General features: G+C 41.3%; 1 protein-coding gene across 1 annotated transcript; it reads left to right on the top strand.

Annotated features, from left to right (window-relative positions):
• Window positions 1–1,849: 1,849 nt before the first annotated feature.
• On the top strand, window positions 1,850–25,477 carry NEDD1 (NEDD1 gamma-tubulin ring complex targeting factor; the record flags this gene model as incomplete). Its single annotated transcript, XM_084275382.1, has 14 exons — window positions 1,850–1,985; window positions 3,874–3,968; window positions 5,413–5,529; window positions 7,239–7,379; window positions 14,645–14,874; window positions 15,835–16,036; window positions 16,957–17,137; window positions 19,679–19,807; window positions 19,994–20,044; window positions 20,475–20,698; window positions 21,381–21,537; window positions 21,830–21,986; window positions 24,274–24,340; window positions 24,994–25,477. 14 exons carry the CDS (start codon window positions 1,850–1,852, stop codon window positions 25,096–25,098), a joined length of 1,992 nt encoding a protein of 663 aa, XP_084131508.1. The 3' UTR covers window positions 25,099–25,477.
• Window positions 25,478–25,824: the final 347 nt, after the last annotated feature.

Genomic DNA, 25,824 nt, shown 5'->3' with positions numbered 1-25,824 from the left:
GCTTCTCCGTTTGGAATGTGTTTACTGTTACGTATTGCATGTGTTACTGCGCTGTCCCCGGTGAAGAGCAAGGCCGGGACCCGGCTGTGCCGGCTGATCTTCGCCCAACGCGGAGAACACCGCTCTTCCTTCCTCCACGTCTGCGATTTAATCCGCAGCAGGCACCGGGCCCGGCGTCTCTCACAACGGTCCCACCGAGGAGGGCAGGACCTGGCGCTCAGCCGGCGCCTCCCTCCAGCTTCCTTCACCCGTTTCAGTGGCAATTCCGGCTCCTCCGCCTGGCCACGGTGACCTGTCAAACCTCCATCCCCGCCATCAGAGGCTGCACCCCCCCCCAGCCTCGGGCCAGTGCCCCGCAGGCCGGTGTCAGCGCGGCGCGGCGCCTCCCGCCTGAAGGGGACGGCCCCAGCGGCGGGAAGGGCGCGCGCTCGCCTCAGCTCCGGTTTGCCCCCTCCGGGCCGCCGTAGTCGTCGGGGGGCGCGGAGGCGCGCGGGGGCTGTTGGGACGGGCTGTTAAGTTGGACGCGGCGCGGAAAGTCGGCCCGTCAGGGAGGGCGCGCAGGAGGCCAGCGCTCATTGGCCGGGAGTGCCTGCGGACCCCGTAGAGAACTGTGAACTGGAGGGTCTGAGCCAATCGGGGCGGCCGGCGGTTGGTGCCGGGCCCGGTCCCTGAGGAGGCGCTGAGCCGGGACGGGAGGGCCAGGGGCTCGGCCCGGTGCCGGCCCTGCCAGGTGGGCTGCGGCGGTGGGAGGGAGGAAGCGGAGCGTCCCGACGCGCCGCGGGGAGACCGCGGGACTCGGGGGCGGGGCACCGCCTTGACGGGAGCAGGGCCAGGGCTGGGCGCTGGCGATGCGGGGGGAGCGGCTCATCCCGGGGCCTGCGGGGCTGGAGGTGCGGAGCGGGAGAAGAAGCCCCGTGCGAGGCGGGAGCGCGGGGCTGCTCCGCCGGGCTGATGCCTCGGGCATCCAGACGAAGGCGGTTGCGGAGCTCGAGTTGCCCGGCTGGTTTCGTCAGTGCTGCGCACCTCTCTTGAGCGGCCTGCGGCCATGTAGGAGCGCCCAGGAACCCTTCGGCTGAAGGGCGGTTATACTCGGAGGCGAAGGGAAGGGTTCGCTATTGGCATCCTGGCTTGTTGCCAGCTTAGCATTACCCAGAAGGGAGAGGGGCAAGGTTAGGCGCTTGGAATCGGTTAGCCCGGCTTTAACTCTTAAGAACGGCATCAGCCCAAAGAAACAGTGGTACGTCGGTGGCGGGGGCCTCTTGGGCTTTTTAGTGTTGCGCGTGCCGCGTTGAGAAACGGCTCGCCGCCCCTCCTGTTGTGCTGCCCGAGGCTGAGTTGAAAGGGTTCCGGGGCGTCCCCGTTAGGGTGGCGAGAAGAGCGCTGAAGTGAGCCCTTCGGGTCCGAGCTTGCCAGCCTTCCCCCGCAGCAGCGGGTTTGATCCGAGCTTGTAGATCTCCATCTGCTGGCGGGAAGTGAGGCCCCGAGGCATTGGCGGCGTCGCGTTAGGCGGCTGGCTGTACGCTGTCTGGAGGTATGAGCGTCGTCGTAGTCTCCGGGTAACCGTGGAGGGGATGGCTTTTCCTTGGTGAAAAGGAAAGCGTACGCTTCTCTCGAGAACTTAAACGTGTGGAGCGTCAGCAGTACGTTCAGTAGTACATTCAGCAGTACATTCAGCTGAACCATACTCATTGTGTCAGTCTCCAAGTAAAGCCTCGGTTATTAAGAAATCAGTATTAAATGGCATGAGTGAAGTTGTTCTTGACTTGTGAAACCACCTATTGTGTATTTTTAATTATAATATCAATGTATTTTCATGGTTTTATTCTTTTTTTGAAAAATAGGTGCGGCCATGCAAGAAAGCATACGTTTTGCTTCATCGGGAGATGACGTTAAAATATGGGATTCCCTGTCTCTAACTGTGGTGGAACAGTTCAATCCACATACTCCCCCACATCCAGTCAGCTCACTGTGCTGGTCCAGCAATAGTATCCTTTACAGTTTCAGCTGTAGTTTTTTTTGGTGTTCAGCAGAACTTTGGGGATTTTTTGCTTGCAGAAGTGTCTGTAAATCACAGGCCTCATGCACTCACTTTTGAAATATTTGCATGCATTGGGAAGAAAATGTTCTAGTTATCTGTGTTGATGTGACTTATGAAGTAGACTCTCATTGGTAAATGCTTCTGAAGAAGTTTCCCTCCCTTTAGAAGGCTAACACTTTTGATAACTATGATATGCTTGAGTTGCCTATCAACTGTAAAGCTTACTTGTTTGTTTCTTCACTGGTCGATCTCAATATTTGATTTTAAGGCAGTGCCTAATTTTCTGATGAGGTTGAACAAAGCAATTGTTACAGTAGTAAAATTCTGTACATAATGTAGAGAGGAAAATTGTAATGAAAGAGACATTTAAAAAAATGTTCATTCTTCCTTGAACAGCTTCTGATTGGTTCTGTCGACCTCTACCTCTCTCTAGGCTCTGGCATTGTGTTCTCTTTAGCACTTACAGAGGAAACACGAATGTGTTGGATGTATAGGAGAACTTCCATAGGATGGTGGCGATTTAGTGCACAAAAAGGGATCTGGCCTGTTTAAACCTCTCACCTCTGTCTTGGAAGCCTCATGTAGGAGAATGACATGAGGTGTTTGAATAGAGGAGGAGATTTCATGAAAACAGTGCACTGTCAGATGAACAGCTTGTATGGCTGTCACAGGGAAAGGCAACGATGTCTGATCCTGATGTAAAAGGACAGGGCGCTGGCACATAACAATTAAGTCCTGCGAGTTCTGTCTGTCTTCTAAGTCTGTGAATAAGTGGATGTGAGGAAAAAAAAAAGTGAAAAGAATCAACACAAATGACTTTTATCTGTGGAGCTTGCAGAGGGATTGATGTGTAGTTATAACGTTATATAACATTGATTGTTGTATGCGCACACACATGGTGTTTAGTAAACTTTAGCAGTAGACAGTCTGTCTTGTGATGCTTTCTTCTGCATGTCTTCTCATTGTCTGGCAAAAATGAAATGATGAAGTATCCTACTCTGTAAGCTTTTGAATGCCTTGTTAATTTGTTAGGGGTAGAGCACTGGGTTTGGTTCTACATAATTCTGAAAGCTAAAATGGTGCCTTGAAACAACGAAAGAAATAACAAGCACTAATCTGCCTACTAGTTCTTTGGTGTTAAATCCAGCCAGTTAACCTGTGTTTTTTAATAAGCAAATACAGAATCACAATGGGCATTGTCCTGAACACATAGAAACCTAAATGATCACTCGATTCCTTTGGTTGTGGCGCAGAGGCACTTTCCATACTCTATAATTCTGTACTGAAGGCTTTTCCTACTTTGAGGTGCTTGGTGTCATAAGGAGTTCTCTTAGGGAGTGTTTGTGTTTCTTCCCTCAGCGCAGAGGGAGACAAATTAGCAAGTGTTCACTGTACTCTAGGAACTATATAGTGAAGTAGTGTAACATTTGTCAGGAAGGGGAGCGTTCTTCAAACCCATAGTCTGCGAAGAGACATGCCTTTGAACTGTAGTGATAAATGGGGCTCTTAATTGGGAGTGGTGGGGAAGAAAAATTGTAGATGGGATAAGCTGCCTTAGTGGTAAAGAGCTCTTAAATAATAACTGCCAGGTATTTCTCTGCTACTGTCTGAAAGAAATTGCTCTGCCTTCTATTGAGAAGTAAGGGCTGTAGTTAGCGGAAGAGCTTCTTAACGAGAGCTTGGGAAATAGCCTTATGTTTCTATTTCTAGGTCCCTTCAAGGTATGGCACTTCAGACAGTTCAGGCAATCTGTTTTCTGTTCAGTAAGGGAAACGTACTGTTGCTTTTATTAATCACCAGGATAATACAGTTATGGTCCGTAATTTGTGACTAAGATAGATACCTGGCCACTGCTTCTGGTGCTGGTGATAAAATAGTTGTTTCCAGCTGTAAAGGCAAACCTGTCCCGCTCTTTGAAATAGCTGAAGGGGTAAGTATGAGTAACACCGTTCCCTGGGGCTTTTCCCCACTCCACTGTACTGTTTGTACCAACACCTGTCCTGCATGTTGGGAACAATTTCTTTTTGGAATCATTAGAGTTCTAACACGTGTACAGAAACATTTTCTTGTGTATAGTTAAATACGTATCAGGAGCGGAGGGAGTAGTGGTTCTAAAATAGCTCTACCAGTCAGAAGACCCAAATGGGGTTATGCTAGCATCTGCTAGTGGAATTTGCCTGTTGAGCCTCAGTGTGACATCTGGAGGCAGTCAGCGGTTCAAACTTGATCTAATGAGTAGGTGACAAACAGAGCTCAAGCTTGAACCTCCTTTTCCAGCGTGAATTGTTAGTGTTGTGCATTCCTATGAACTGTATGCTGACAGACATAAGAGCCTGTATGAAGGTTGTTCTCTGGGTGTACAGGCTCTGGCTTCTGGAATTATGTTGAATAGGAGAACTGCTGCTGTGGTGGGGGTCGTTTTTTTTTCCCTGTTAAATGGCAGCATGACACCATAAACTTCAGAAAGCTCGGCTTAGTTTTAGAAGAGTCTCTTGACATGGTTACTTGAATAACTTGTTAGTGTTCTAAACCATTCTAATTATTCTCTTGGATAGCTATTGTAATGCTAATTTGGACTGGAAATCTTCTGAAAAGGTGTTCAAACCTGGCTTTTAGGTTGCTGAAGTGAACACTTTCAGAGGTAGAATGTTTGTGCTGGAGATTTCACTGATTCTGATCTATAACTAATGCAATCATTTCCAATTTTACCATGTCAATAATCAGGCGGGCTTGTTTTTTCTTAATTCAAATTTCAGGAACTTAAAAGTGAATTTTCAACACGGTAGAACTGAATAATAATTTGTCCTCGATGTAGGTCTATCATTAAGATTGACATTTTTTTTCAAAAGCTGGTACTTCAGTGATTATTTTAAAAAGAATCACTTTACCGAATTATGAGGGTTTGCTGCTATAATATTCTTTGTAATGTTTAGGAAATGTGAAGTACGTGACTTGGGCAACTTTGTGATTTTTCTTTTAAAGAGGTTTTTTTTTCTAAACTTAGAATTTTCTTTTTAAAACTCGGTGCCTGAGTAGAAGTTTGTGATTACACTTCAGGGAGCTATAATTTAAAGGGAAAATGCATATTGCAGGAAGAGGTGCTAAAAAAAAATAAATGGAATGGGGAAATGTGAGCATTTGAGAGTTTATGTATTTAGATTTTAAAGTATATTAAACATATATCCAAACTGAACTGGATTTTATAGGCCTTTTGATAGGAAATGACTGTAGTGTCCCAGTAGTTCCATTGCTCAGTGGGACTATTTGTGTTAATGAAGAAACACATCAATATGCTTTTAAGTAGATTTGCATGAAAACCTTCATTATCTTTAACATACTTTTCTTCCCCCCCCCCCCCCCCCCAAAAAAAAAAGGCAAAACAGACATGCATCAGCTTCAATTCCAGTTCCTCGTATCTTGTGAGCGGAGGCCTCAACAACACAGTTAATATCTGGGATCTGAAATCCAGAAAGGTTTTCCGTAGCCTTCAGGTAAGTTTGGCTGGGGAAGAGCTGTGGCTTTGATGACTTCCAGGTTTTGCTGCCAACTATAGAAAGAAAAAAAAAATCAAACCAAAACAATAGCACGTGCATAAGTGAGCTAGCATGGGTATGTGTCTTGTTCAAGTTTGTGTCCTTTATGTGCTGTAAGTAGCAAATTTTATTTAACAAACATACATAACGATGTCTTTGGAGTACAATTCTATAATAAAGTATGTTTATGTTTTCAGAATTGGGCTTCTTATGCTGCGAATTCATATTGATATTCTCTGGTGGGATTATATCCAAGGGCAGCATTTCAGATAATTGCTGTTTCTGATATGAGAAAACACTTTTGTGTTTGTAGAATCTGGTAGTTGAACTCAGGTTAGGCACAGCTGGGACATGGTTGTCATCTTCTAACTGATTCAAACCTTGCTGTGACAACCAAAATTTAGGATGGTCTAGTAGAGTTCCGTGATGCCTTCAGTAGGTGATTTACCCTCATTTGGGACCACTGTTAAAGTGCCTATAGAATTAGCCTGGATTATTTTTTTCCCCTAAAGTTATGGTTTGAAACAAAAATACTAAGTAGCTAATACAGTAATTCAAATGTCTTTTTCTCGTCCTTCGGGCTAGTAGTGCCTAATTGTCTATGTTCAGTAAGCACAATATCATCATTGCAAATGACAGTACTGAAAAGCTGTTGGGTAAATACATGTGTTAATAGTAGAAGTGTCAGAAGGAGGAGTTGGCAGTATGTTGTGGTTTTAGCCCCAACTGGCAGCTAAGCTCCGCACAGCCGCTCAGTCACTCGCCCCCGGCGGGATGGGGAGAGAATCAGAACAGTGAAAGTGAGAAAACTCATGGGTTGAGATAGAAGCAGTTCAATAGGTCAAAAAGATGATAATAATAGTAGTTATAATAATAATAATAATAATAATAATAATGACGTATACAAAAAAGGTGATGAACAGCGCCATTTCTCACTGCCCTAAGTGCAGCTGGGGCAGTGCAATGCTGTGCAAGACCCCAGCTGCCCAGCCTCTCAGCCCACCCACAGTTATGAACAGAACATGACATCATATGGTATGGAATATCCCTCTGGCCAGCCTGTGTTAGCTGCCCTGGCTGTGTCCCCTTGCAGATCCTTGGTGCCCACCCCCTCCTTCTCATTGTCAGTATGAGAAGCTGAAAGAAGTGCTTGACTACTTGACAACAACTAAAAACATCAGTGTGTTCTCAGTGTTTTTTCTCATCCTAAGTCAAAACACAGCACTGCACCAACTACCAGAAAGAAAATTAACTCTATTGCTGCCAGAACAGTAGTACATCAGGAGGTGTTTTTAAGTGTCACTGGTTTTGAGAAGGCTTGACTTTTAAAGTAACATTAACATGACACCTGTAGTAGGTATCTCCATGGTTGTCTTATTAAAATCCTGTGTATAATTACAGCATCGTCTTTACTAATTTATTAAAATATTTGGACAGTCATCAGACAGTGGTTAAAATATGGCTGATCTTCAGTATGTTCTACTACTGTTTTGTGGAATATTCCTTAATAACTTACATGATCTTTTTAAATGTTACATACAGGTGGTTGGGGGGCAGGGGAGAACCACAAAGCTAAAGATTTTCTGCAAAAGCACCACGATTAGGAAGGAATATGGCTATCCTGAATGTCTTTAACCCCTCTTCTCTTTAACCTCCCTCCCTTACAGGATCATAAAGATGAAGTCACCTGTGTTACATATAATTGGAATGATTTCTACATTGCTTCTGGATCTCTGAGTGGTGAAATTATCCTACATGGTGTTACCACCAATTTATCAAGTAATCCCTTTGGTCATGGCCTCCGTCAGGTAGGCTATCTGTGTTAAGTGCCTTTCTGGTATGAAGCTTTAATTTGCAGTGGTTGGAAAATGAAAGTGCATAGCCAAGAGGATTTAAGTTGTTTTATTAATCTGTTTTCTTTTAAGAGTGCACTTAGGGAAAGGAAAAAAACAGAGCTTTGTGTGTATTCCAGTCTTAAATCATACTAAACATTAAAGTACAAATTTCTCAAGTACCTTTTATACAGGTTGCAACAAATCTTACTTTGTAGGCTCTGGTTCTTCTCGAACAAACTTAGAACAGTTCTTAGAACTGAACCAAAACCATTTGTCTTAACAAACCAAAGCCAGATTTCAACGTGCTACTCAATGTGTGTTGTCGTGGAGAGCAGAGACTGTGTAGCCTGGATTCCAACTTGTCCAAAGTAACTGGATTTACAGCTGAACAGAGACATCTGTACAGTAGGGAGGGATGGATATAAGCCTGGATTTGGAAGTAATAGGTTTATTGCACCTGGAGATTAAAATTGCACAGCTGCTCAAAGAGAAAAGCTATTGGGGCTTTTATATACCTACTTAGGGGTCTGGGTGAGATTTTTTGATAACTGATTTGAAGGAAAACTACCCAGAAGACAAACACAAAGCATGTGTACAACTTAAGTGCCTCGATGAGGGTTTCTGCTGCAATTCCTTTTTATAGATTCAAAAGATACAGCAGGATTATTTGATATCATTGGAAGATTTCCCTTGATATGCTACAGCACCTGCAGTAGTAGATGAGCACTGTTGTCCCATCAGAAGTTCCAGTGTGTGTTTAGTGTGAATGCTCTCTTAGGGACACCTAAGTGTGTTCTGGGCATTCTTCTTTTTTTACTGAGTCATTTTTACAGAGCTGGGAGCTGCCTAGGGGGTGCAGAACTGTTGGTCTGGTCCTAAGCCTGACCCTTAATATCACAGGGAATACTGAAGTTGTGATTTAGTCATTATCTGTTACTGCAACAGCTTTTTTTCAGTCCTAGATTGTGGATAGGGTGTGAAGTTACATTTTTATCCTGTCTAGCATGAACAATGTAGCTTGACGAAGAATCTCTTACAACTTTATAGCATCACAGGAATTGTGTTTATTTTCTGTTGAAAAATCTCTATTAAATTCAAGCTATCTCTGCTCCTAGGTGCTGCAGTGTCTCTGATCTATCGCCAGTCTCATACTTGTATTGAAACAAAATTGTACTTCATACTTGGTTTGATCTTAAAAATCCATCTGTATAGTCAGTTCATTTTTTCTCCTTTGAGTCTTATGAGCCTATGAAAAACGTGGATGTGAGGCAGCAGCTACAGGGAAATTCGTGGCTGGATTACACAGCTGAGGTGAATGTCTGGAGTGGGGACTATGCTGCTAGTTAATTGGAAAAGGAAGAAATTCTTATAGGGATGATTTGCATCATCCTGTTTGATGTATTCAACTCTTTCAGTTAAAAAAGTGATTAGGAATAAGTGATGCACTGAATAGCTATTTTGGCAGATGAAATCAAGAGGCCTGCTGCAAAGCTGAGTGACCTTTAAGATGGATAAAGATATTTGAAGTGTTAAATCAAAGTAATTGCAAGGACAGAGCTCCTTTTCACTTTCTAAATGGTCTATAACATTTTCTAAAGGGGGGCAGTTATTTGATTGCAACCTTAATTTAAAATGGGATTGAGCTATAATTGTGTAATGGGATGACTACTTGGACATCCCAGTTTATCAGCTTGTCTTACATCCTAAAAATTATTTTGCTTTTACGTGCAAAACCAGCTTTATTTTTGGTTTTGGGTTTTAATTGGTACTTGCAGAGAATTGCAGGATTAATTGTGCAGTGAAGCAAATGACAGAATTGCACAAGTCTTCAGATAAATTTAAAAAGCCTGTACTTGATTTATAGTTTAGGGGACCCAGTTTGCTGAGAGCAAGCTTGAGTAGATACAGAGTGTATTGTCCTGCTTGCTCCTGGCACTAGCTGTCTGGCTTAGTAAGGGGTCACAGCTCCCTAGTAACTTTTTTTTTCCAATCAGGGAATGTGAGGTCAAACTAAGCTTATAACATTTGGCTGGTCTGTGTTTGATTCAGCATGATGGAATGTAGTTTCCTTGCCAGTTAATTTCTGATATTGTATAGACTCCACAAGTAGTGGAACAGCCTAAGGTTGCAGTGCTTTCTGTGGCTTTAAACAATTTTCTTTTCTTGGGAATATTGACCTATATTCGATTAAATCGATTTTGATTTAGAAACACCTTTGTGCTTTATTAGAGCTGAGTTCTTGTACAGAGTTGTTTGCAGATCCCATAATTTGTCTTTGCTGTTGGTATTCATTTAGACTGCCAGATTCTTATCTGCTTGCTTGTTGTGAGGATGAATTAAGGTTTGTTTCGAAACATAATGTTTGTTCAGGTCTTTGCTGCCTGGTGCTACTCTCCTAGCAACAGGATTTAGTTCAGTTGTTTGAACAGCTGGCTGATGTGTAAAGATGTGTGAGGAGTTCTGCTCGCTCCATGTAGTCTTCACATGGTCCTCAGCTTTTAAAGCTGTCAACTGTCTTTACATCTGCCTTCTCACAAGGCTCACTAAAGTATCCAGGAGATTAAGAAACTAAGATGCCTCTAAGTAAGGTACTCAATGGCGCTAGCCTACTTTTTGGGTTAGTTTTAGGCTTTTCACTTCTTTTCCAGTGGTGAAAAACCTGAAGTGTCACTAGTCCTCAGCAATGGACCAGCCATTTTCTGAAGTGCGCTGCCCCTCGTTTGGCTGTCGTACCCTGAAGCTTAAAGATAAATTGGACTTCTATTTTCCAGAGAAAATGAGCTCCGATCACAGCTAAGGCAGAAGGATGTATATAGCTTTTTGTGCTACAGTGACTGGTAAAATGTTTCACAAAGGGCTTAACTGTCTCTTTGTGGGTTCGGTACCTCGTGCTAAATGTGTTTCTGGTAGTTCTGTGTGCACAGAATTTCCAGAAATCATCAGGAGTTGGACTTGCTAAGATGTAGTGAAAATTGCTTCTTACTCACAGTGTGCTTCCCCCCTCTCCTTCCCCCTACACCCCCACCCCCAGTCTCGACATGTTGATTCCAAAATATGTCTCTTTCCAAATAATTGTGTTATTCTTGGTAATCTTGAAATTGTTTTATTAGTAGTAACTAAAATCATCATGAAAACAGATGCCCCCTTCCCACTTCTATTCAGACACTTGAATTTCAGCCAGTGAACATCAATGCTGACTTAAAATAAAGCAAGTATCTATCTTAAATATCCCCCTAGACCTAATTCAGATAAGATATTTAGGCTTGCCTAGTTAGATTTTTCCCTAGGAAACATCTCACACCCTTGCCATTTAGTTCTGTTGATGACATCGTAATAGGTAAACGTTCTTGGGCTTATTTTCCACAATGTGCCAGTGTTTTAACTTGTCTCCCACATACTTCGCTATTTTTTTTTCTTTGTAACCAGTAAACCTTGCAGTTAAACCATATAAACCACATGGGTTGTGTGACCTTTTTAGGCTTGTGATTCCTACCTCTGGCCTTACAAAGGCCAAGGAACCATATTGGGGGGTTTTGGCTAGGCTGAGTTGCTGAGTTGGAAGCCCCGGTGTTGAAAATCAGAGTACCAGAACTCTTGTTTGTAAACTGTAACTTAGGGAGAGGGAAAGGAGGTGACAGATGAAGTTCAGCTTCTTGAGGAAAAACTTGACTGGGAGTTTTTTAAAGTTCAGCGTGGCTTCATCACGCCACCCAAACATCAACGTTTTTTAAAGGGTTTGTGGTGAGGACTGTGACTACTTACTACTTTCTTATCAAGAAGATAAAGACATTAGAAACTTTAAGAAGTAAGGTAAAGAAACTTACTGAAATTAAAAATAGATTATTAGAGTCTGATCTAGAATAGTGCGTGTGGCAGCTCAAAAATGTTTACAGAAGTGCAGTTGGCAGAGGTACAGAGGCTTTGCAAGTAGGGAAGAAATCTGTTAAAGGGAAAAGAAAGGAGCTGAAGAAAATAAAAAGAAATAACTGTGTGCTTTATGTTAAGTGTTAAACAAAAATGTTGCATTCAGTGACAAATAAAGTAATGTTTTCTCTGAATGCACATCTGATTGTGGTGATTCCTTACTTTAGTACCCTCTTTGGCTAAATGTAGTCAGAGGGAGAAGTTTGGAAAAGTATCTTGAGAATTACAACAAAAGCAATACTGTAAAGGAGATAAGTGTTGTTTTTAACTAACTGAGATTTATGTTTAGCATTGGATTATCCTAGCTCTGTCTCCTGGGTGTGGAGTGATCCCATTCAGCCTTTTCAGAACTTCAGTATCAAGCACTCTCATACAACAGTCTAAGACTAAACAGCTCAAATGTCTGATCAAGTGTAGTAACAGCTCATTTGTTCCTGTACAAGGAATCCCATTCCCTTGCAGTACTGGGTCACAAAAAACCATTTTTCTGGGTATACTTACAAGCTTTCATAGTATCTATGTGTGTGTTTTAACTTCACTCCAGTGAAAGGTGGTTAGCATGTTGTTTTTTTGCTTTGTTACAACGTTCATGTAGAGTTGAGTCAATATTATAAAGGTAAAGGCAGTGTGCTACTTCATGAAGCCTACTCTCATTCTGAAATAGTTGCTAGTTTGCTCTTTGAGTATGGTTGGGTGGGAAATAAGGAAAGCATAGCGAAGACTTACCGTAAGTGATGTAGTTTGACCACCTGCATCTTAATACTTGGTGCTTTCTCATATGAGGCTGAGCTGTCTACTGCCTCTAACTGTGCTAAACACAAAGCTGTGTATTTTTCACCGGGGTTTGTCTCAGATAAAGTATTTTTTTTTAAGAAAACTTTATCTTAAGTGGCTTGGTGGGAGCAGAAATGTTTTGGTTATGTCTTGTTGAGCAGGCTTTCAGAAGTGAGGTTCTTCCATGCCTCCAGCTGTCTGGGCAGGGGTTTGAAGCTTAGCCATGCAGCATACTGTCAGGGACACAAATATGATGCGTTTGCTTGTCTCAAAACTGCACAGATTTAAGCACCTCTGTTCCTGGAGCCTGGTCTAGCAATTGCATCGTTGCAAGTGCAGTTCGTTGCTAACCTAATTAGTGAAAGTGAGGAGTGAATAAGAGCTTCCTCACACCTCCTCCATCGGCAACCTGAAACTGAACTGTTGAGCTGCTCTGAGGAAGCACAGTGACTTCAGTGAGAGTGAGGACCAGAGGTAACATGGGGAAGCTGTGTATGGGAAAGACAATGGAGTGTTTGCCCTGTGCCTGTGAGGTGGGAAGGAAAAGTGGGAAAAGGAAACGGGAAAGTTGGTAGGATAGCAAGAGAGGTTTGAAGAGAGCTAGGAGAGAGTAATCTTTGTGGGCAGGGGGCAGAGGAGGGAGAAAATGGAACGTGAGCAGACGTCAGAGCAGTAAGGAAGGTGCTAGGAGGTCAAGAACTGAGAGAACTGTGAGGGACGGGCATGTTTCCTGTGTGGGTTATGTACAGGAATAACTGTACAGAACTGAAGCTGTTACTCCTGCCAATACAATGTCTCCACCGCATCCAGTAGAGGACCATATAAATTATGCAGTTACCTTCTGTCCTCTATGAGTGTGTAGCTGAGGGTGCCATTTCTTTGTGGAGCAATCAGAGCTGCAGTGAGACATACGATGCAAGTGCTGGAAATTGTGTCGGAGGGATATAAACCAACACGCCTCCTTTGAAATGAAGTTAAAGAGAGAAATAGGATAAAACCCAGTAGAGTGCATTGCAGTGTGGTCTATGCTAGGGTACTGTAATAGCTTTTTGAGAGCATTTTCAGACAAATAAAATGTAATGGCTCTCATCTGTCTCGAGTAAACCACTTGATTCAGTGCCTTGTGAGAAAATATTAGGGAGGATGGAGGTTAGAAAGGGCTTTGAGGATGGGTAAGAAATTGGTTGTAGGAAAGTCAGACAGTAGGTAATATTGAAATAAAATATTTGTTTGGGTTATCAGTAGCTAATCTTGTTTAATATTTTCAATAATGGTTATGAGAAGCAGAGCTATGATGAGACACAATTGGAAGATATTGCCCATAAGAGAGAGGTATCAGTATCTAAAAGGAAAAAAAAATCAAAATAATAGACCCAGGAAGAACTATGACTGTATAGAAATCAAGATACCAGACTTAGGTCACAACTGAGGCTTTTCTTATTAGACTTGAAAATTCCCAAGGGGAAGGGAAGAAGGACCTGGTGGTCTTCATCATAAAATGACAATGAACAGCCAGAGGAGGTTGGATAACAAAAAACAAAATGCAATCTAGGATATGGCAGGATATCTACAGTACAAAACAGAAGAAACCTTTGCAAAGACAGTAGCAAAATATTGAGGATTGTATGAGACTTTGTCCATATTCAAGAAGGATTCAAACTGGGAGTGTTGCAAAGGGACTGTGATAGTACTGGAAACCCTTAAATGGGGGAAAGCAGCACTGGAGAGTTAGGAAACAGCTTGGGTGTGAGGGCGTTATTGTCACAGGAGTGAATCGGTGCAAGTGAGTCGTAAATAAAATTAATCTGGAAATTCAGTGTAATAGTTTAATATTAGAACAGTGTGGTTCTGAAACACCCTCTGAGGCAATGTGGTGAAAACAAAATACTGACCTGCTTCTGAAAGGGAAGTTAACTTCCTGTGTTTATGTGGTTCTGTGACATCAAGGCTGCCTGCATGAAACCAGGCATCCTCTTCTGTTGTCCTAGCCCTCACGGGGTGATGCCTGTTCTTCTGCAGGACCTACACACTTGCATAACTCTGGAGACTCTCTTATCAAATTGGCTTATAGCCAAGTACTTAAAATCAGTGGGGGAATTAAATTTAACATTCTTTGCAGGAGACCAATCAGTGAAATAATGTAGCTTTTCACTCCTTCAATTTTAGATGTGGTGTGGGTTTTTTTGTAGTGTGTTTGATGGCATGGTACTTGCTGAAAAATCAAGAAACTTTTCTAATTTTCCTTTATTTTTCCCCCTTTCTCCTTCATTTTGCTGATGAGCTCATGGTACCCCACAGTGGTACACAGAAAACCCAGAAATAGGTCTGCTTCTCTGACAGCAAAAATGGCATTGTAATGTGAAGTCAAGGCTCTTTTTTTAACTTCTTTTAGCTTTTTTAAACTCTTTTTTTTGAGTGGCCAGCCTTTGTAAACGTCTCTAACTTGATCTGCATTTCTAATGTGTTTGTGTGTTTATAAGATAATTTAATATGGTGTTTAATAGTGGTTTTTACAATTCACTTTTATGTCTGTTTTGCAGCCTATTCGACACTTGAAATATTCATCCTTTAAGAAGTCCTTGCTGGGCAGCGTTTCTGACAGTGGCAATGTAACTCTTTGGGATATAAATAGCCAGAACCCATATCATAATTTTGAAAATGCTCATAAAGCACCAGCTTCAGAAATCTGCTTTTCTCCAGTCAACAAGCTGCTGCTTGTAACTGTAGGTTTGGATAAAAGAATTATTCTGTATGACACTTCAAGTAAAAAGTGAGTATATTGAAAACCCTGGGGTTTATAGGATCCTTAGTTGGTCATTATAAATTAAAAAGGCATGTCTAACTGTGATATGAAATATTCAAGCTGCATTCAGAATGGTTGAAGTGGTTGGCCCATAGTCCATTTTGGATTTTTTTGTGGTTTTAAATTTTTATTTAAATACCAATCAAAACCCCCTGGGTGTTACATAGGAGCGATCATTCCCAAGCGCTTGGACCTGGGCTTTTCTTGTTGATACAGAGCAGTTGGCTTCTGTGCAGGGCAGCACAGCCTGTGAGGACCTGCAGCCACCCCAGCTTAGCTTGCCTGCTTTTCTAGTTCAAGGTACAGGACTGAACTGTAGTGCATGGAGTCTCTGGGACAGTGAGCCTTAAATAAGGGAGTATTGGCTGGAAAAGTATGGGGTGTAGCGATGGGGCTGTGGAGTGAAATGGTAGGATGGAAAGTGGTTTCATGGGACTCAGCTTTTAGTGTGGGTTGTGCTGCTTTTACTCATCCAGAGTGAAATGAGTCTGGCTCTGGATTGGAGGGGTGTAGTAGAAGGATGCATATGAGGATCTGAAGTTCTTCCTAGAGTTGTAGGAAGGTTAGCGTTGATAGGCTTGGGAAGCTAGAGGATGTATGTTGTATGACTGCTGCTGGAAATGCTGATACCAGTAAATAATGTAGCTTTAAGAACTGCTGTTGTAGAGGCAATTTGATCCTGTCCTGGTGAAATCCTTTGATATGCGGTCTTTAATTTATTAAGCATGAACACTTAGTATCTAAGTCTAATCCACTGTTCCTGAAGATGTGTCACTGAATTTACTTGGCACTGGAGAAGTGGAACTAGTGACCTGTAACTGAATTACAAAAGCTTTTACATTTTTCTTTTTTATAGGTACTCTGTTTGAAAAATCTGACTTTTGAACTCTAAAAGCTTCTTTATTCTGTCCTTTCTCCTATTTGAAGATTACTGACAACAATAATAGCTGATTTTCCTCTGACAACAGTAGACTTCATGCCTGATGGTACTACTTTGGCTATAGGGTGTTCCAGGGGAAAAATCTGCCAGTATGACTTAAGACAACTGACATCACCAGTGAAAACAGTTATTGCTCACAAAGGCTGTGTGAAATGCATACGTCTTCAGTTCAGCAGCACTTTTTCCAAGGTAAAACCACCAAACTTTCCTTTTGTTATTCAATATATAGATTAATGAAAGCAAAGCATTTTCTCAAGAAATGTTATTCAATTTTTAAGAATTCAAGGTGCAAACAAAAGTGGATCATACCAACACAGAAATTGTAAACTGCACAGTCTTAAGTGCCATTTTGGGGGGTTTAATGTGGAATTCCCCCCACCCCTAGCCTTTGTCTAGAAGAGAGTGAAACTTTAAATTTCTTGGTGTGAATATGCTGCCATTGCAGAACAGTTTGTGGCACCTTGGGTTCATTAGTAGGCAGCAGCAGACAGGTCTGTAATGGCCTTTCCAGTGAAAGGGAAGAGACACAGCTGCCTGTCTTGAGGTGTTTTTGCATGGTCTTACATACCCACTTTTTCAGGAACAGAAAACTGGTGAAAAAGTTGATGGAATTAATAAAGAGGGTTTAAGAGGTTCTTCTAAGACTTAATTAGGCTCCATCAGTGGAAACAGAGGAACTTTAAAGTGGGGTTTTTTTACCTCTCTGAGACTTCTTCTAGCACACTAGCTGCTAGTGCTTGGCTATTGCTTTACAACATGGAGGAGTCCCTAATAATTCTCTAATCTCTTATTTTTCCTAAACCTACGATGAAAATTGGCTCATGCCAGTTCATTCCATTGTTACCTTAAGTTCTATTGCTACTCTTTTGCAGGTCCACATAGTGTTCATATAGTACAGAAGTTCCCCATGTTCTTTGAAGTTCCATTAAGATACCTTTTTTATATTTGTGAAGGCATATCTCCTAGGCAACCTTTGCAACTTGAACTAAATGTTTTTTTTTTAGTGTTTTGATAGAGAAAGAATATTGGCTGATATTCTTACTTTTAGCTGAAGGAACAATAATTTATCCAACTTGTCCTTTTTTGATCTTTTTTTTTTTCCCCTTCAGTCTAACCTCACAGGTTCTTCAAATAAACCTGTATCTAAAAGAGTAGAAGTCAAAGCTGGCAGTAATCTTGGAGGAATTCAAAATAGTGGCATCAAAAACATTGCCTCTCCAGCAGCAGCAGCAGTTTCATCTCCTCTGACGTTGCCAAATGAGAATAAGGGAGGAGAGCAGGAGAAAACAGGTAGCGACTCCTCCTTACTCATAGAATCTTACTTGGCATAATGTCAAAAATGGAAGGAATATTTCATGCCTTAACCATATCAGTATAAAAATTTCAATGGGGGAAGGGCATTTGTGTGCAAGAGCTGTGTGTACATGCAGGCACATCTGTGTCTTCTTTTCCCTCCACTACATTAGACGTGCTGTGAGACTGAGGGAAGTGAATTGGGTCCTATTGCAAGCTTTAGACACATGAAATCTGACGTTCCAGACTTGAAGTATAAGTCTGCATTTAAACTCTGTGGTGATGTTGTGGGCTTTCTCCTTTAGAGTCTCTCTTGCATTCTGGCTGTACATCCTTATGCACCTAATGTATTTTCTGATGCAGTGGTTGTATGGAATGCAGAGCTAATGTCTTGTAATTCTATTAATAAAAAGGAGTAGCAGACCTCATCTAAATAAACCCAACCAAACAAAACACAAGGGGGGCTGGAAAAAAACCCAGTCAAAAAACCCAAGTGAGAACTGAACTGTATTTTTATGTGAGGCAGGATTCCAGTATCACATGGTAGGAAAGATGTTAAATATAGTTGCAAGTATGATTAGTTGTATAACTGTACTTGCTATTTCTGCTTCTGAAATTAACAAGTTTTTTATAAGAATTTTGAGCATTATTCTAAAATTCTGCCACTGTGTGAAATGTGCTCTTGAAATTTCATTTAATTCAAGAGTTCTGAAAATATGCTCAAATCAGTAACTCTGGTTTGATTCTTGGCAAAAAAAAAAAAGATCCTCAAACCATTTTAGTGCAACAGCGTTTTTTCCCCTCCCTTTTTAAATAGGGAGAAATACATTTAGCAACAGTAATTAGGCAATAAGCCACTGCAGTCCATAGGGGCATGTATTAATGACCTCCCTTGGGTATGCAGGGAAGTGCGAGGTGAGGTAGAATGCTTCCTGTGTATATAAGAAGTGTTGCTAATCAACACTGCTGAGTGGAGTGGCAAAATTTATTTCAGTTAAAAATACATGATTTATTATCTTTATTTGAAGATGCAGTGGCTGTTACCCCATAAACAGGATCATGCATAATAAGAAAATAAAGGCCTTCCAAGTCAAACAAATATTTTTCATTAAACTGAATATTCATTTCAGAAGCAAAGACCTCTGTACATTTCAGAAGGTGGAGTCTATAAACTTAAAATGGGAATGGATGAGAGACTGCAAACTGTGCTTGTTCTGCAGAAACTCTTCTAGGCCCTGATAATGGGGTTTCACTTTGGAAAAATGAGGCATGCAGTAAAGTGATCTGATGGAATATTTAAAACAAACAAACAAAAAATCTGTTCATAGAGTTTATAAATGGAGTGGGGCATTTTGTCACAGGTATTTTAAAGCATAGAAGTATAAATGAATTCAGAACATGGTAAGTTTTAGATGTACTTCAAGCTGGCTTCTCATAAATGTCTATTTAACAGCTGTTTTCTAGTTCAGGCACTTATTACATTTAGATTACTGGGGATGGGTGAAATATATATGAAATACATTTTGCCCTGTTTGATATTATGCCTTTTGCATGTCAGTCCCCTGTAGGTTCTGGCACAGGTTGATGTTGCACTCCTAGTTTGACTCAGTGCGCCAAGTATTTACTTAACTAGCAAGTGCAATCCTATGCATGTGTCACAAATCTGAAGGAGCAGAAAATGTGCTATGTTAATACATCTAAAAGTGAAATCTTAAGCCTGACTCAGATCCCAGTTTATGTAAATGCTTGGATGTGATTAATTGTAGCCATCCATGCAGGCGCATTTGGGTTGCTTGAAGAGGTGATTCCACATGGAGAAGTAGGTTTTATGAACAGCGATTTGTACTTTGTGGGGTTGGTTTCTTTGTTTTCAACTGAAGTGGGTACAAAGTAAAGCTTTTGTACGTACAGGTGATGTATTTCTAGGAGACTGCACAGTGCTAATGCTCTTTGCCTAGATCTTAACTTGTGCAAGCAAAATTTAAGCACTTTTTAGTATTAGGAATTCAGTGAGGGCAGAATAGCAACTTGCTTGCAGCCCTGATCTGTTATCTTAGCAGTTCAGTTCACTTCTCCATCTATTCCTCACCTAAAAGTCTAAAAGCTGTGGTTTGAATAATTACCAGCATTATTTTTTTTGCTGAAGACATGGTTCCATTCTTCAGACAACTGTCCACCCTGCCATGTGGGAAGGTGCATTCGCTAGGTTTCATTTCGCCTGATAACACCATAAATGTGCTGCATCCGTCATGTAGATTTCTCTTAATACGAGTGCACTTCAGGCTGAGGAGTCTCCTTTTCAAAAAGAAGGAATCCAACTGTATCTGATTAACAAAAATAAGTGTCTTAGCTTTTATATTCACCTAAGATGACAGCCTCAATGAGGGAGTTAAAGTTGACCCTCGGACTGAAATCTGTTGAAGGCTCTTAAGTGCTTGATGGACTTGCTGGGCATCGTGCTTGCTGTGGTTGTTTAGGGATAGTCTATGTCGGTTTTGGAAAATGTCGATGAGTAACTGAATGTGTTGTTCTCTTAAGGCTTGCCCCATAGTTGCAGCTCAGATGGGATTCCATCTGTAGAAACAGATCATGGGAAAAGTGGTGACTTAAGTAATATTGATGCTGTTCGGAATAGTTTAGGAGACCTGTTTTCTCCAGTCAGAGATGGTAAGTTGCTTATACTGGCATTTGTAAAGTGTCATGCATCTGTGTGTAGTGTGACACGTTTTGACAGTTGTCTTTTACTGATTTCTGTAATCTGTCTTTGATTATGAACTCGATGCAATGATGCAAATACTGATGTAGGTTTCATTTAATAAAGACTTAATCTGTCTGTGTTCTGGTATTTTATAGATGTTGTTGCAATTAAAGTGACTGAACAGCACCCTCAAGGAAAAGGAGACGGTAAATGTGCTTTCAGTGTATTTTTCAGTGTCAGTGGCAGGCCTTTGGAGTCCTGGGCTGGTTCTTCCATGTTAGTTTTGTTGTACTGTTGAAAATAAGCAGTGAAAACAGACACTAAAACAAATCAACTTTTCTGGAAGTTGCCTAACAGGTGCTAAGACACAACATGGTAACAGGAAGTTCAAAAGTATGGACCTAAAGTGATTTTGGTTTTCCTTTATGGAATTTGTAGTGATGTATGGAGGCGTTTTGTGTTTTATGCCATCACTGTCCTTATGAAAGTAGCAAGTTGGATTTAAGGATTTAGTTTTTGTGGCCTTTTTGGGTGGTGATTTTTTGGGGTGGGTTTATTTTGTGTGGGTATGCAGGCATTTCAGTTGTGCGTTTGTTTTTTCACTCATGTATTTCATCCTTCCCTCTTCCTTTTTAGGTCTGGATTTTCAGTCCCACCTTTTCAGTTTGGATTTTCTCCCACACCTCACCACTGCCTTTCCAGTAAAAAGAACCCCATCAGGCAGTAGTGCACAAGGAGTAAGGCCTAGTCCCTTACATGCACTTGTGGGAGCTGCAGTCAAAGAAGAGGAAGAACATCCAGAGGTTGACACTAAGAAAATAAATCTTGGAAAACAAGAATCTAAAGAAGTCTTAAAGCAGGTATGATGTTCTTGTTGTGAGTGATCTTTAGATTCTTGATGCAATACTACCACTTGAAGAAAAAAATCTTTAATAGCATCCTAGCTAACCTTAATTTGCAACTCTGTTCACACTATTGACAAAAATCTGTAAAATGTTGTACAGTTGAAGTGCATTGGCCTTCAGCAATGCAGGATAAATCTGTGTTTCTCTTCAAGCTCAGGTTACAAAAATTCACATGAAACAAAACTGGGATAGCCTAAGGAATATTTTGATTTTTCTAGAAAATGGACAATGATGACTAGTTCATTGCACCAGTATATTTGTCATTTGTAGGTCACTCCCACCCTCTTTTCTTTCCCTGTTCTCCATCTTCCTCCTCCTTGAGCTGTCTTTGATGTACTTCTGCTGAAACCTCAGCTCCTTTCATATTGCTTTAGAGAAGTCTGAATTTGCTGCGAATGGTGTTTAGAACTTTGCCACAAAATATGCCTTTTGCGTCCTTCCTGTCTGCACGTGCTTTTGAGGCAATTCTGAATATCTTAGCAATCAGTTTTCAGGATGTCTTGCTAGAAACTGAAAAGTACACCTTTGAGTAGAAACACAAAATGTTTGAAAGTGCATTCCTGAAAACTTAGTCTTCAAGTGCAGTTAGGTAATTATGGTAAGTAACCTTCTTGTTTCTTTTTTTTTTACTTGTCAGCATTCAAAATCGAGCTCATCAAGTGTAGAATCTTTAACTTTAAGTCCTCCACCACCATCTGCTGCTGTGAAGGCTCCTGATACGAATGACAGACCAGTGAAGAATGTTCAGGCCCATCCTGCGTATGATCTACCAGTAAATGGTACTACCTCAACAAGTAAGTTTGGTTGGCTTGGCTCTGTGGGCGTGGCCAATTGCGAACTGGTGTGAATGAAGCCTGCTAAATGGCCTTAGAGATAAACAGAACATCCAGTCCTGATTGTTCTGCAGCTCCAGTTAGCCCTCCTAGAACAGCTCTAATTGCCCCTGAAAAGACTCATCCTAAACCTAATTTTTTTTTTTTTTAGTGGGCAATATTCCAGAGAGAAAATATTGACAAGACTCAAGACAGATGCAGAACCTCTTGTTCTCCATTATACTGATTGATTATTTTATTTTTAATTGTAAAGGTCCAAAGATAACATCGTCTGTCACAGCTGGAGTGGCCAGTTCATTGTCAGAAAAAATAGTAGAAACGATTGGGAGTAGCAGACCAAATGCACCTCTGACATCAAACCAAATAAACTTCATTCAGAATATGATACAGGAAACAATGGACGACTTCAGGTACTGATACTCATGCAGAATGTTGTTTGTTTTCAGTCACATGTTGTCTTAGTAAGATGTTTTATCATCTTATTTAAGAAATTTCTACTTGCATTACAAACTGACACCATTAATAGCCTTTATCTTGGAAATCTAGGTATGAAACTTTATTTTGTTAGCTGTGATGACTAATTAGAGTGATGTCTCTGAGGTTTGTTACTGCTTTTTTCAGGAAAAGAGCGTGTACTTTTTTCAGAATGAGTGAATACTTCTTGGATGATAAATTTATTTGCATAGTGAAGTCCTTACTGCTTTCATGAAGCCTTGTGCTGATTTCTTTCCCTCCTTGCTCGTTCCCAGTCCCAGCAGGAGAAATTTCTCTTAAAGTTGACATTGTGGAGAGTTTGATCGAGACAGTAGACTTGCATTGGCTTTGACTGTTGTTAGCTTGGCATGTACAAGGTAAAAATACTGTGTGTTTTTTCTACTGGTGAAGGTTTGTTTCAGAATAGTGTCTGTGCTGTAAGTGACGGTTGGTGTCAGATTACTTTGTGCTTGTGGATACCTCACGTTCCACTTGCCATGAAAGAAGTCAGTCAGGCCAGCATGGATTTGGAGTCGAGTTTGAAGGAGATGGAGCGGTTGGGAGAGTTGTGTCTCAGGGACCACTTCCCAACCCATGTTTAAGGTGTAGCAGCTTGAACTGAGGTGGTTGAGGGGTAAAAAGATTGCTGGGCAGGGGGAATATTCCTGTCTCGGGGACAAAAAGGAGTGCAAAACTAGCTTAGTAGGACTCTGTGCTCTGGCTGTTCAGTATCTGCTAACAGAAGAATACGTTGAATGTTGTTACATGTCTTTAAGTAAGACTATAGTAAAGCTCCCCTGGGAATTTTTGGCAATAATCACACCTCTGATTTAAAAATTGTAACTTTCCACAGACTGCATTTTAAGTAATGTGAGTGCAGATGTTTGGGTTTTTTTCCCTTTTTAAAGCCTGTGTTCAGGCATCGCAGTGTTGGAAGGAAGGCAGGCTTGTCTGTCTTGTACTTCTAGTCTCTGAGATCTGGAGCCTCAGAGATTGGGTTTCCTCTTCTGACCTACACTTCCAGGAGTGGCTGGAAGGCTCTGCTGGCCCTCTTCCCTGCTGTAAATTGTAGGTACATTCAAACTGAATGTAAGAGTGTTTGTACTGAGGTCAGTAAGAGGGAAGGGAGCTTCTCACTGATACAAATACCTCTCACCTGAATGAGTATGATCTCTTTTCCCTGAAGTCTTTACCCCTGAGTAATGGGGGGTGGGGGTGAGGGCAGACAAGGATCTTTGTAAAGGACCAGGAAGAATATATAATTCATTTGGTTCTAAAAAGCTTCTTGTTTCCTGAACTACTTGTCTTTGGGAGATAACCTACATGTTTGGGTTTCTAAGCTGGCAGGTGGTCTTGAGACCCCTTGATGATGACTGTTTGCCTCCAGTAGGAGCTCTGAAGCACAGTAACCTCGGGGAAAGAAAAAGCGGAGAATATATTCCCTTCGTGTGCAGTGTGTTCTAGGAAAGGAGAATGAAGTAAGATCTGTGTGTATCTACTTAAGAAGTGCCTTGCTTTCTTCAGGGCGGTGGTACCCATAGCATAGTACTCAGGCGATGACACGGTGTGTGCCATTCGGGAGGAGTGCGTGAGCTGCCTGGATTTCCCGTGAGCTGTTCTCACCCCAAACACATGTGTCACCGCAGTGCTCAGAGGGCATTTCCAAGCCTGGCTCTTGTAGTGTGCAATGGTTGTCCCTGAATCGACGAATTCATGGTCAGCACTGCTGCTACTTCTTCTGTAGACTAATCTGGAGCTTTCTGTGGGCTTGCAAGGATAATGTATCATTTATCACAGTTGATATTTTGGGCCCTCCTAGAAAAGAGTGCTGGAAATGTGGTACTGAAAGCTGTATCTTCAGTGAACACCTTTCTCAGTGGTACTTGTGATCGAGGGATTGAAAAATCAACTTTGAATGGTAAAAATGAGAGTTTACAGCTTGGGAGTGAGAAGAGTCCTGATATCACCCTGTCTATATTTCTAAACAGAAAAGACCCTTGGTCTTTATTGTACAAACTGACAAAATGGTACTTGTGAAAAGAAATGTCATAACAAAAGTATTGAGGAAAATAAGTGGTAGGGAGTACGTTTCATGGCTTAAGGGGTTTTAGAGTTGAGTTTCATGATGTCATGGAAATGTGGCATTCTGGTTGCTGAGGACTGGAGAGAATTACTGCTTTCTAAATAAAACTAAGCATTGTCCTGCTGCTGTTCTTCCCCCAGAGAAGCATGCCATCGAGATATTGTGAATTTGCAAGTGGAGATGATCAAGCAGTTCCATATGCAGCTGGTATGTACAAAGGGAAGGGTGGGAAATATATTCAGTTTTTCATTTTTAGTCACACTAAAGCATGCCGACTTCTCTCAAAACTCAAAATAAACTTTGCTTATTAAGAGCAAGAAAGGGAGGATTGGAATGAATTGGAATCTGTTTAACTGTTTTATGCCTGATTAAATAAAGGGAGTGTGAATGTTGGGTAGGCATCCTGAGTTCCATATTTCAGGAGTTAGAAAAAGCCAAATTCAGCTGTCCTTTGGAAAGGACCAAGAGCTGGGGTGAAGAGATAGATGGAGTTCAAACAGAAAGCTTCACTCCCAGGCACTGCATGCACAGTGAACCATGTTCTCTGACTTCATGTTTGATGAGTCTTTGTTCTTTTGATCTGTGTTAAAAAGACCTTGTCTCGGCACTGAACATTTTAATGGAACCTGCATTAGTAGATTCTCATCCTGAAGAAGTGCAAAATACCCTTTGATAAAATATTCACTAATGTATTAATGATCAAAATACTGTATGTCAGCATAAAAAAAATGTCTTACTTTTCTTATCAAAATTTTTAAAAACCAGTATTATCTAGGTTATTTAATTTTCAAAAGGGAATGGGATAAAACTGGAGTAATTAACTTTATAACTACTGATTGGACTCTTTTTCTTCTCTCTAGAATGAAATGCACGCGTTACTTGAAAGATACTCTGTAAATGAAAGCTTAGTAGCTGAAATTGAGAGGCTACGAGAGGAAAACAAAAGACTGAGGACTCACTTCTGAAAGATTTACGCTGCTAATTTTATTAGTATGAACTCACTACAGGTGGTGTGTTGTCTGACAGATCATCCGTCATCGCCCAAGTATGGTGTGAAGGCCTGCTCTTCCTTCCAACGTGGATCTTTCCTTCAAAATAAGCAGTGTAAGATATATGTAATTATAAACTCTGTAACAGAAGAACACTGTAAAGAACGTTTGTGTGCTCATGCTAACCGCCTTGAGATAAATCCTCCCAACAGAAGAACTGAAGGGATTAGTACATCATCGGAGGCTTAGCGACGTGTGAAGTGCCTTTTTTTTATAAACACAATCAAACCCGTTTGGATGCCTTTTTCTGTAAGAATTTTTGATATAACTACTTTTCTAGCTGCTGCTTTCTCTTACTGCTGTCAGGAGCAATCACTGTAGCTTGCCTTGTAGATGCTTTTCTTGGAGAAGAGGGAAGGTTCCTCTTCTGCACGAGCCTTGTTTATAAGGAGTCGGAAAGTACAGTATTCAGTTAACTTTAGTCAACTGGCGACTCTTCTATCCTGAGTAAAACCAGAGCTTGAATATATTTCCAAACTCAGTGCCACGTCCTTTTCTTGCATTTTACACTTGTAAGTCTGAAACTTGTGCTTGTCTTCTGGGAACTTTGTGTTGCAAACGCTACTTCCATTGTGCACTGAAGCTTTTGTTACAGCTTTAGCTATGAGACTAGAACTCTTTTTATTTACGTGTCTTTGAATA

This window comes from Gallinula chloropus (genome assembly GCF_964237585.1).
Source record: "Gallinula chloropus genome assembly, chromosome: 1".
NCBI lineage: Eukaryota > Metazoa > Chordata > Aves > Gruiformes > Rallidae > Gallinula > Gallinula chloropus.
This window is presented reverse-complemented; position numbering and strand designations above follow the sequence as displayed.